Source organism: Anolis carolinensis, unplaced genomic scaffold (genome assembly GCF_035594765.1).
Source record: "Anolis carolinensis isolate JA03-04 unplaced genomic scaffold, rAnoCar3.1.pri scaffold_13, whole genome shotgun sequence".
Classification (NCBI taxonomy): domain Eukaryota; kingdom Metazoa; phylum Chordata; class Lepidosauria; order Squamata; family Dactyloidae; genus Anolis; species Anolis carolinensis.
Window position 1 is genome coordinate 215938 of NW_026943824.1, and position 12741 is coordinate 228678.

At 44.6% G+C, this 12741-nt stretch overlaps 1 protein-coding gene across 3 annotated transcripts in view; it reads right to left on the reverse strand.

The window, feature by feature from the left end:
* Positions 1-3804: 3804 nt before the first annotated feature.
* The window catches only part of map2k3 (mitogen-activated protein kinase kinase 3), a 37730-nt gene continuing 28793 nt past the window's right edge, over positions 3805-12741 (reverse strand). For all 3 annotated transcript variants that reach the window (XM_062964206.1, XM_008119373.3, XM_062964207.1), the window contains exons 7-13: positions 12438-12554; positions 11380-11431; positions 10798-10925; positions 10532-10609; positions 9308-9447; positions 8547-8592; positions 3805-7581 (exon numbers count right to left, since the gene is read on the reverse strand). In XM_062964206.1, the coding sequence (XP_062820276.1) occupies positions 7498-7581; positions 8547-8592; positions 9308-9447; positions 10532-10609; positions 10798-10925; positions 11380-11431; positions 12438-12554 (645 nt within the window). In that variant the 3' untranslated portion in view covers positions 3805-7497. The remainder of the gene's footprint in view (positions 7582-8546; positions 8593-9307; positions 9448-10531; positions 10610-10797; positions 10926-11379; positions 11432-12437; positions 12555-12741) is intronic.

Below are 12741 nucleotides of genomic sequence, written 5' to 3' on the forward strand. Positions count from 1 at the left end.
ATTTTGCAGTGATGGATTTTCCCTTCTTCCGTTCTTTCCTTTACTGGTGCTGATGCATTTTTAATGCTCCTTGATGTAGCTATTAGGTTTGTAATTGAAGGCGAGGCCAAGCGAGGAGGAGGAGGAGGAGGAGGAAGGCTCCCTTGGGTCCAGCACTGGCCTTCCTTCCTTGGGCCTGACCCTCCTCTTCACCTCCAATGCAAGATCCCACTCAGATGCAAAGGAAGGCGGCTTAGAGGTTTCCTTGCCCCTGTTCAACAGTGGAACTCTCTGCCACGGGTCCCTTGGAGGCTTTTAAACAGAGGCTAGGTGGCCATCTGTCATGGGTGCTTTGATTGTGCTTTTCCTGCATGGTCGGAGTAGACAGCCAATGTGGTCTCTGGGTTGTTGTGTGTTTTCCGGGCTGCATGGCCATGCTCCAGAAGCATTCTCTCCTGATGTTTCGCCCACATATATAGCAGGCCTCCTCAGAGGTTGTGAGGTCTCTTCCAACATCTAAGCAACGTTGGATCCTAGAATCCATCAGCCACGGCAGCTGGGGGATTGTGGGCCTTGTAGTCCACTCCGAACAACCACATGTCTCTCTGTGCCATTTCCAGTGTCTCTCGGGGTCGAGCGAGGCCACACGTGTCCGTCAAGGTACCTGCTCCGGCTGGCTTTGTGTCTGTCCCTCGAGACTCCTGAACAATGAGGAGCAGGCACCGCAATTACACACTCGGGCGCTTCCTGGCCCCGGTGCGGCCTCCGCCAAGCGCCCTCCAGCCGCCCGTGACCAAGGCAGCCTTTGTGCGGCAAACACCATCGCCTGCGCCTCCGCCTCCCTCTCCACGCAGCCACAATCGGGCCTCTTGTTTGGCCGGAAACAATGGGGATTGTTGCTGACCACAATGGACAACAATACAGGAGAAAGGGACCGGAATCACATCGCTCTCCTGACCATGTCAGACTGCATGTCCCATCACCCTTTGTGGCTGCTGGGACATGCAGTCCCACCACCACCGGCCTTAAAAGGCCCATCTCCATCCGCTCCAAGGTTACACACAAAGGGCAGAAGTAGAGGGATGCTCAGCCGCCAAGGACCGTTGAATGTCAACAAGAAGCATGTGTGGCTTGCAAAGAAAGGCGATGGCACGTTGGGATGACAGTAAAACGCTCTTGTGAGGTTGCATCCAGAGCAAAACTACCCCAACTGTGTCAGGACTACTATATGTCTGTCCGTCAGAGTAAACTTGCAGGAACAAAACAGCAAACAAGACAGAGGTCAACGGCTGGGAACGCAAGCCGCCAAATGCCCACTTTCCAGTCTTGAACTCAATGCAAACAGTGCGCACCAGGCAAAAACACCCCGCTACCTCTATAGAACGTGTCTGTGTATAAAACAACCGTAGGATCCCAATGATCAACTATCTAGATCCCAAATCCCCAAGGCATCTTGCACCTACCTCTTAGGGTTGCCAGGAAGCTACATACTGTATATACTCAAGTATAAGCCTGGTTTTCCAGCCCTTTTTTAGGGCTGAAAAAGCTCCCATTGGCTTATACTCGAGTGAGGGTCCTGGCCGGCTTCTATTCAGGTTGGCTTATACTTGAGTATATAGGTATTCGGAGTTGGACAGTCTTATCTTATTGAAGTCTTATTATTATCTTAAATAACAGTTTTATATAAATATTCAATAACATTTAAACTACTGATGCCTCAAATAATGCAATTTTATTAATATCTATTTTTGAATTTGATCCGTAGCTGCTGCACTTCCCACACTCGTCTTATACTCGAGTCAATAAGTTTTCCCAGTTTTTGTGGTAAAATGAGGTGCCTCGGCTTATAGTCGGGTCAGCTTATACTCGAGTATATATGGTAAATAAATTATTATTATTGTATTGGTAATTGAATGTTTTACCTATGTCGGAAACCACCCTGAGTCCCTTTGGGGAGATAGAGTGGTATATAAAAAAGTATTATTATTATTATTATTGTTGTTGTTGAAGCAACAGCATAGTATGACCAGCATATCTATCTAATGTGCACCTTGCTTATCCACTATTGCAACCTCATTGTTTTTTATTTGATGTTTTAATCCTGTGTTGTGTTTTTTCATCTATTGTGTATATTTTATTATTGGTTTCTGTTGTTGTCCTTTGATGTTTCATATTTTATCATTGTTTGTATTTTGATTTTGCTGTGAGCCACCCCGGGTCTCCTTCGGGGGAGATGGAGGCGGGGTATAAATAAACGTATTATTATTATTTTATTGTATGACACAGCAAACAAGATAGACATGCTGGATTTCGTATCACAAAATCACAAGTCAAACACTTCCCAAGCGTTTAGGACTGTGTGATGTATTTTCGGATGATGTGCACAGATCCCAGTAGGGTGGCCTTTTGCAGTTGACAGATCGTAATTTTGTCAATGTCTATTGTTTCCAAATGCTGGCTGAGATCTTTTGGCATTATTATTATTATTATCATCATCATCATTATTATTATTGTTTGCTGTGTCACACTATGTTGTATCAATAATAACAATAACAATAATAATAATAATACTTTGTTTATATACCGCTCTATCTCCCCAAAGGGACAGGACTCAGGGTGATTTCCAACATAGGTAAAACCTTCAATTACCAATACAAAACAGGTAACACAACCATATTAAAACATCGACATAATTACGGTGACATAACATATACATACAAAGTAAGACCAGTTCAATACTGACCCATCGGGCAAGATTCAACTACCAATAGACAAGATCCCAGGGGGACCGGGATCATCCTATATACAGTTCCTACAGCAATGGGAAAGTAAGTCATTAAAATCAAAATATTCAGTCCTGCCGCTCTGGTTCCGCCACGGAAAAGGCGAGCCAAGGCTGCCATCTCGTGGTTATGTGGCGTGTGGCACTGTGAGTTTTCCAGGAACATCTACAAGAAATATGCAATAGAAGAGACACTTTAATATTCCAAAATTGGGGCAGACGGCGGAGTCTGGTCCGCTTGCCATCTTCTCCAAAGGACGGAGAGAGATGGTGTATTCGCAGAATGGCAAGAAAAAGCAATCTGGCCTATGGAGAAAAAGGGATGGCAGTGTATGCATGATGATGGATATATGTATATGTGTGTGAATGCTGGGTAAAATGGAACACGTCCCCTTTGCGTGCCCAATGCAGCTACCTTCTTTCTGTTGAGGCTCAGCAAGAGGCCGGGGATTTCTCAGAGGACGAGGGGGATGATGGGTTCCCAAATGAGGAGTCTGTGTGTAATTGGGGTGAATTGCAGGCAGTTGAAGACGCGACGGAGGATATTTTGGGTTCCAATGTTAATTCCTAAGCAACAGGGGAAAGGGAAATCAACGAAAGGTCCATTTCTCTTGGGAATCGGCCTTCAGCGGATGGGGAGTTTTCCCTTGATATCAGATTAGGTCTCTGGACAGAGGGAGTGAAGGATATATTAACTGGGCATTCAGAGAGACTTTGTGAGAAATCCTTGAAACCCAGGTGTGCGAGGCATGATCTCGTGGCTTCTTCGTGGGGCTTGGTCTTAAATTAAGTGATATTTTCTCACCCCGTCTGGCAGATTCGAACTGCCAACCTTCAAGTCAGAAGTTCAGCCAGCACAAGGGTTTAGTCTATTGCGTGCGCCACCGCGACTCCTATATAGTCTCTCTCCAATGCTGTGTCTCAATGTGAGCAAAAGAAAATAACCTTTTGAATGCTTTTCAAAGCTTACAAAATATTTTGTGCACATGCATCACAGACGACTGGACGTTGTGAAAGAAAGGCCACCAATGGGGAGAAAAAAACTGGGTCTGGGCTCATTTTATTGAAAACCAAATGACCAAAGTTAGTTGTTTTTACAAACAAGTCTTGCAAAATCATAAAAAGCATTGGCAGTCTCCCCCCCCAAGAGGATGGCAGAACTTGGAAAAGTTACTCCTTTGCGGGGCTACGTCTCCCAGAAATCCCACGGTTGGTTGTTTGCGATTTCCCAGGCTGACTGCAATTTCGGGGAGGGCCTGAGGCTGTCAGGAATTCTGGGAGTTGAAGTCAAAAACACCCGGAGGGCCCAAATTCGCCCGTGCCTTTGCTATATAATATCCTTGTGCAAAGTCCTTCATTTCAATAGTTTGCTAGTATCCAGATTTCTGTATCTGTGCAATGTCTGAGAACACATTCCCGCGGATACAGACGTTGCATTACATATGTCACCAAGGAAGTTACTTTTCTCCCCCTCCAGATAATGGCAAATCCCAGTTTGCAGAAGGCGGTCTCTGTTCCCGAAACTCAGCTCCTGCGACTGCCGTGAAAGGCAGCCACCATCACTGGCGGGTTTCTCTAAACAGAGCCGCTTCCCTTCCAAAACCGGTTGGGTTTTCATGGAGAGGAGGGAGTAAAAGTGGGGAAAGCATTGTAAAATCCATAACCATGCAAGGTTTTAAAAAATCCCAAAAAAGAAAAGAGAGAAGAAAAAATCCGGAAAGGCACAACCACACCATTCTAAAAGAGATTTCCCCAAATATCTACTATTATTATTATTATTATTATTATTATACAAGTGCACAGCCCAGCGCTGCACATTTCGAGGCCACAGGGTGAAGGGCGTTCAGGGAGAAGCGTCACAAGAAACGTGGCACCATCCGCCTGGGAAAACAGGGAATTGTGCAAAAGACCCAGAAAAAACGAGAAGGAAAACGAGATCTAAAATAAGCCTAGATTTCCAGGATGGGTCGATTGAGAGGAAGAATATTATTGAGCGGGAAAACGAGAGGATTGTAAGAAAGTCCTATCTGGAGAACGCAGAGCAGAAGAGAGTGAAGATTCAAAGCCGGGAAAGGGATGGATCCTTCTTTCTTGGCCCTTGAACCCAACACAAAATTTCACTTTGGGGCGTGCTCAGGCAGAAATGCCTCCAAACCCATGAAACAACATCAAAATACCCCTAAACAAAGCCTTCCAACGCATCCCAGACCTTGCAATCTCCAATTTATTTGCAGATTACTTTGCAATCTCCAATTTATTTGCAGATTACCTTGCAATCTCCAATTTCCCAGCAGATTACCTTGCAATCTCCAATTTCCCTGCAGATTACCTTGCAATCTCCAATTTCCCTGCAGATTACCTTGCAATCTCCAATTTCCCTGCAGATTACCTTGCAATCTCCAATTTCCCAGCAGATTACCTTGCAATCTCCAATTTCCCTGCAGATTACCTTGCAATCTCCAATTTCCTTGCAGATTATGCAATCTCCAATTTCCCTGCAGATTGCCTTGCAATCTCTATTTTCCTCTGCACTTTCCCAAAATGGCACTGGTTGCCACTGGGCGAAATGACTCTCGTCCAATTTCATTCCCACTTGCAATGCACTTGGATTTCCCATGCAAGAGTATACCTTCCAGGTTCTAGACTGACACTGACCCGGGTTCTAGCTTAACCTTCGAGAATGGCTCTCAATGTAAAGACACAACGGTGGAGGCAGCAAAGCAAGAATCCAATGGAGGCAATTTGATAGGAGCAGATTAAAAAGTACAACGGAAAAAGCCAATATCTCCCACCCCAAAAAAATATGTATGTGTGCATGAACGTGGTTCAAATTCATTATTATGGCACACTACCGATTTCTTTAAAAGATCACTGGGTGGCATTTTGATCACGGCCACAAATGGACGGATCTGCAAGAGGCAGGCGTCAACAGGACGGGCTGCATCTAAACCCAGGGCTGCAGATATTTAAGTGCATTCATGGGGATGGAGACTGCCAGGGCACATGGAAAGGAGAAGGAAATGCTATGTTGCATTGGCTTAGCATCCCACAACCCTTTGACATCCAATGAGACCTGTTCAGGTCGGGCAGGGGTTGAGATAAACAAGAGAGGGATCCACTCCGATCCACTGGCTTCTCTCAGGTGGAAAGCTCAAACCTGGATCCACCCTGAACCCGCCGTTCAAAGGCCTGGCTCCAGAAGGGCAAAGCTGAGACGCAATTTGCCTATTTCGAGTGGACGGAGGAACCAAAACGTGGCTCTTGGAAATAAATCCAGGACGGGAGAGAAGCGACTTGTTCGGTAGAAGCCTGAGAGAAGGAAAGGTTTCTCCTGGAAGGAAAAAAGGAAAAGGAGGAGGAGAAGGAGACGGAGAAAAAGAAGGGGAAGAGAAGGAGGAAGAGGAGATGGAGAAGAAGGGGAAGGAAGGAAAAGATAGAGAAGAAGGAGAAGACAGGGAAGGGAGGAGAAGAGAAGGAGATGGAGAAGGTGTTGGGGAAGAAGGGGAAGGGAAGAGAGGAGGAGGAGGAGAAGGAGGAGGAGAAGGAAGGAAAAGATAGAGAAGAAGGAGAAGACAGGGAAGGGAGGAGAAGAGAAGGAGATGGAGAAGGTGTTGGGGAAGAAGGGGAAGGGAAGAGAGGAGGAGGAGGAGAAGGAGGAGAAGGAAGGAAAAGAAAGTAAAGGAGAAGACTGAGAAGAAGGAGAAGGGAAGAGAGGAGATGGAGGAGAAGGGAAAGGGAGGAGAAGATGATGAAGAAGAAGAAGAAGAAGAAGAAGAAGAAGAAGAAGAAGAAGAAGAAGAAGAAGGGAAGAGAAGAGGAGGAGGAGATGGAGAAGAAGGGAAAGGGAGGGAAAGAGGAGGAAGAGATGGAGAAGAGGAATGGAGGAGAAGATAGAGAAGAAGGAGACGATAGGAAAGGGAGGAGAAGAGGAGGAGGAGACGGAGAAGGTGTTGGAGAAGAAGGGGAAAGGGAAGAGAAAATATAGGACGAGACGGATGAAACAGAAGGAAGAGAAAATCAGAGCGGATAGGAGAAGGGGAAATTGGAAGAAGGGGAAGGAAGGCGGAAGGCAAGCCAAGGAAGGATGGAAAAGAACGAAGGAAGGAAGGAAGGAAGGAAGGAAGGAAGGAAGGAAGGAAGGAAGGAAGGAAGGAAGGAAGGAAGGAGGAAAACAGCGGAGAAGGAGCAGAGGGGTTCTAGCGCAGCTCCTCCTCCTCCTCCTCCTCCTCCTTCTTGTCTTGGTCCTTTTGGGGTCCAGAAGTTCTTCCCTTTTAAAACTGCAGCGTAATTTCCTGCAGGAAACGCCGACCGGGTTTTGCCAGGCGGGCCGGTTAACCAGGGCGTCTGGACGGCACATCCCTGAGCATGGCTAAGAGCACAACGTTTGGGTCAAAGAAGGAGAATCATAACCGAGTTAAAAGTCACTCCACGGGGATGGGACGGAGGGAGCATCATGCTGCACGAAGGCATCCGGATCTCTCCGTGGGTGGATGGGTGCACGCTGGAGAGCCGGACTTCTCCCGTCGAAAGGTGTTGACGGCACGAATGCGCTTAGAGAAATATGACTGGGTTCAGGGAGGACGCGATGGAGACATTCATTCCGTTTTGTGCAAACCACTGTGAATGGCGAAGGAAAGTCCCGACTCCCGCCGTTCTCCGTTCGCAGGGAGAAACCGGGTGGACGCTGAGCCAGGTCTGGTTTTGTCCGACGGAGGGAGGAAGGAAGGAAGGGACTCTTAAGAATCGTCTGCGAGGATTTCTGTGATGAAGGAGACCATGTCCGTCTCTTTGGTGTCGTGCAGGGTGAAGAACGGGTGCGCCTGGGACGGACGGAGGGAAGAAGGGGAGGAAGGTCAGGCACGCCGGAAAAGACCCATTTCACAGGCGCTAGAACAGGGCTCCTCAAACTTTTAATGCAAAGGGCCGGTCCACAATCCTTCAGACTGTGGAGGGGCCGAATTATCATTTTAAAAAAAAACCCAAACAAATTCCTATGCACACTGCACGTGTCTTATTTGTAGTGCAAAACAACAACAACAATGAAAGAACAATACAATATTTAAAAATGAAAACAATTGTAACCAACACAAACCTATCAGGATTTCAATGGGAAGTGTGGGCCTGCTTCTGGCCAATGAGATAGTCAAGTTAATTAGGATTGTTATTGTTGTGTGCCTTCAAGTCATTTCAGACTTTGGGCGAGCTTAAGTCTAAAATTATTTATTTATTCATTTACCACATTTATATCCCGCCCTTCTCATCCGAAAGGGGACTCAGAGCAGCTGTATGTACATACAATATATTATATTATTAGCATAGAACAATATTAGCATTATATATTACTATATTAAACTATGCCACTATACTGTAATATTATATGTAATATATAACATATAATTAATATTATTATATGGTATTATTCTTAGTATTATATTGTATAACATAATATTATTATCAATATTATATGTATATACAATATATTATATTATTTAAAATGATATAAAAATATTTTATTATAAAACTGAGGGCGGGGGCCAGGTAAATGACCTTGGAGGGCCACATCCGGACCCCGGGCCTTAGTTTGGGGACCCCTGCGCTAGAAGAGCGGGAAGAGACCCCGTGGGCCATTCAGTCCAACCCCATTCTGCCAAGGAACAGGAAAATTGCCTCTGCTTAAAAGCCTCCAAAGAAGGAGCCTCCACCACACTCCGTAGCAGAGAGTTCCACTGCTGAACAGTTTCCTCATGTTCAGGTGGGACCCAGCCAAAAAGGACAAGAGACTCACCATGAGTTCCACATAGCTCATTCGTTCGGCAGGATTCTTCCTCAAGCTGGAGAAAAAGAAAACACGTTAAGTTGGGATGCCCCATTATTCTGTAGGCTCTGCTTGACAGCCTTGATAGTCCTTGTTTTTCGTTGGCATGCATTCCAACACAGACCCAACGCTGGTCCATTCTCCCCTTCTGCCCTGCCTGATACTGATGTATCTGCATCTATTGCACCATACGTACTGTTACATCAAGAGCGCTTGTAAGCCCGGGCTGTGCCGCAGGCGGGAGAGCAAGCCAGTGCAATTAACTGCAATGAATCACTCTGACCAGGAGGTCATGAGTTTGAGCCCCGCTCGGAGCCTATGTTTGTTTGTCTTTGTTCTATGTTCTTTGTTCTAGCCCGGGGCTGTGGCGCAGACAGGAGAGCAAGCCAGTGCAATTAACTGTAATGAATCACTGACCAGGAGGTCATAAGTTCGAGGCCCGCTCGGAGCTATGTTGTTGTCCTTGTCCTATGTTAAAAGGCATTGAATGTTTGCCTATATGTGTAATGTGATCTGCCCTGAGTCCCCTTCAGGGTGAGAAGGGCGGAATATAAATGCTGTAAATAAATAAATAAATAAATAAGCCGCCCCAGAGTCCCTTTTGGGAGATAGATGTTGGTGGGGTCAAAATAAAGTTTATTTATATTTGTTCCTTGCAGCCAAAAAGGCATGATCAATGCCAGGAGGAGACCAGGCGTTTGCAGGGCACGGAGATGGGGAACGGGGCTTACCACTGGGCCGTGAAGTCCACAAAGTCCTTGGAGAAGCGGTCTTCGGGGAGCTGCGGAGAGGGCTCTTCGACCACCTGCTTTAGCTGCTGGAAAGGGGTTCCCCAAGACTCGTAGGGAAAGTGGAGGATGGCCATCTCGATCTAAAGAGGGGTCAGAGCAAAACTCGCGTAAGCAAAGCCTACCTTGCGGTGAAATAGAGTCACATTTCCACCCACATCTTAGGACAAAGATCCAAAAAGGTGTGACTATTATGCGGTGAAATAGAGTCCCCTTTCCCACCCATATCTTGGGACGAAGGTCCAAAAAGGTGCGACCATTATGTGGTGAAATATAGTTCCTTTTCAATCCACATCTTGGGACGAAGGTCCAAAAAGGTGCGACTATTATGTGGTGAAATATAGTTCCTTTTCCCACCCATATCTTGGGACAAAGGTCCAAAAAGGTGCGACCATTATGTGGTGAAATATAGTTCCTTTTCAATCCACATCTTGGGACGAAGGTCCAAAAAGGTGCGACTATTATGCGGTGAAATACAGTCCCTTTTTGACCCACATCTTCGGAAGGTCCAAAACGATGCAACTATTATGTGGTGAAATATAGTTCCTTTTCCCACCCATATTTTGGGACAAAGGTCCAAAAAGGTGCGACTATTATGTGGTGAAATACAGTCCCTTTTCAACCCACATCTTGAGATGAAGGTCCAAAAAGGTGCGACTATTATGCGGTGAAATACAGTCCCTTTTCAACCCACATCTTGAGATGAAGGTCCAAAAAGGTGCGACTATTATGCGGTGAAATACAGTCCCTTTTCAACCCACATCTTGAGATGAAGGTCCAAAAAGGTGCGACTATTATGCGGTGAAATACAGTCCCTTTTCAACCCACATCTTGAGATGAAGGTCCAAAAAGGTGCGACTATTATGCGGTGAAATACAGTCCCTTTTCAACCCACATCTTGAGATGAAGGTCCAAAAAGGTGCGACTATTATGCGGTGAAATACAGTCCCTTTTCAACCCACATCTTGAGATGAAGGTCCAAAAAGGTGCGACTATTATGCGGTGAAATACAGTCCCTTTTCAACCCACATCTTGAGATGAAGGTCCAAAAAGGTGCGACTATTATGCGGTGAAATACAGTCCCTTTTCGACCCACATCTTGGGACACCAAGGAACGCTCCTTCCTTTCCCACCAAGCTTTGCTCTCCACAAAAGCACATTTCTTACCAAGGTGATGCCAAGGCTCCAGACATCTGATTTCACATTATATCCCCTTTGGTTCAGTTCGGGGTTTATCCTTTCGGGCTGCAAACAAAAAGGAGGAAAGAAATAGAAAAGGTTCAGGAGCAGCTCGCTTGTGTGTGTGTGTGTATATAGGTTTGGTATAATCTCCACTTCACTAGTAAAACCAAACGACCGTGTTGCAAAAGGATGCATGTTGAAAATGTGCGGCAGCAACACGCAGAGAAACGGCAAGTTGCCTGGAAACTCACGGCCATGTAAGGTTTGCAGCCTGCGTCCATCGTCTTTGCGACCGAATCCACCAAGTAGCCACTGATCCCAAAATCACACATTTTGACGTGCCCTTGTTTATTGAGCAGGACGTTGGAGGGCTTGACATCTGTCAGAGGAAAGAGAAACGTACAAGAACGGTTTTTTGGCCATTTCCCAAGGACTGGATTTGTGACTTTCTTTGCACAAGGCAAGTACTTACTAAGCTATGGGCTGCGCTTTCTTCTGCACCTCTAACCAAGTGTGCAAGGCATTCGATATTATCTTATGTAGTTTTTTTTATAGTTTTAAACTGAATTGTTTTTAATCCTAACACTATTTAATTATATTTTAATACTTGTGTATTTTGAAATTATATTGAATATGCTTCAATGGTTTTGAACTGGGAATTTTTAAAAATACTGTTTATGCTTCATCCCGTTTTAATGCTTGTATATTTGCATATTTTAAATTGTACGCTGATGTTTTTATGTTCAGTCGCTTTGAGTCTCCTCTGGGAGAGATAAAGTAGGATATAAATAAGCATAATGATAATAACAACAACAATAACATATGGCACTTACCTCTGTGAATCACAGATAGCTTACTGTGCAAATGCTCAAGTGCTCGCACAATCTGGAGAGAAAAAGAGGTGGAAATCCATCAGTTTTGTGCATCAGGGATAAATGCAGAATATAAATACGAAATTAAAATTGCGCTGCGGAAAGGAGAGATATTTTGTCTCTACAAAGACTGTGATACGTCACACAGTCCTAGACACTTGGGAAGTGTTCGACTTGTGATTTTGTGATACGAAATCCAGCATATCTATCTTGTTTGCTGTGTTATACAATATAATAATAATAATAATAATAATAATAATAATAATAATAACTGCAAAAGGCCACCCTACTGGGATCTGCATGCATCATCCGAAAGGAGACTCAAAAGCGGCTAAACATAAAAGCACCAGCATACAATTTAAAATATTAAAAATATGCAAACATTAGAGCAGAATTAAATATAAACAAGATAATTAAATATAAGCAAGATAATTAAAACACATAAACGTTGTAAAAAATTCTGTAAATATACGTATTTCTATAAAAGATACCTAATAATAACGTATTTCTATAAAATATGTATGAAAATACACAAAGCAGAGATGAAACGTAAGACATGAGATTCATATTCATTCTTAACACTGGCTGGGAAGCGCACCAGACCAAGTGCAACCCAATATAATAATAATAATAACAACAACAACAATAACAACACTTTCTTTTTCTATCCCGCCACCATCTCCCGAAAGGGACTTGGGGCAGCTAACATGGGGCGATGCCCAAAACAAAACAGAATAAAACAATTACAATGAATATCAAAACAAAACAGTAATAACATAAATCAAATAAAATAAACAATTTAAACATTATCAAAATACAATAAAACACATAAAATCAGAACAAATGAGTAATAATACAGCATCAACTACTGGAGATAAAAGGGGCCGGGCATATAAAACACAATATCCAAAGCTTTAATAAAGTGCATAGATAGACAAGTGTCAATATATTTCTGTAAAGCTAAACTACGATTCTTCCGCACGGCCTGAATGCAGCCAAAGAGAAAAGGGGAAACTCACAGACACGGCTATTTTCCCCAGGATGTCTTCAGGGATGGTTTTCTTCTTTTCCAAGACTCTCTTGTAAAACTTATCCAGGGACGTGTCCATTAGCTCCATGCAGATCCAGACGTCGCCCTGAGAACAAGGGCAAGAACAGAGAAAGACATGATGTCTTAACCGTAAGGCTTCAGAACACAGCCCATCATCGGGGGCCGGGCTGTGGCGCAGGCTGGTAAACAGCTGCTGCAATAAATCACTCTGACCATGAGGTCATGAGTTTGAGGCCAGCCCGTGGCGGGGTGAGCACCCGTCAATTAAAAAT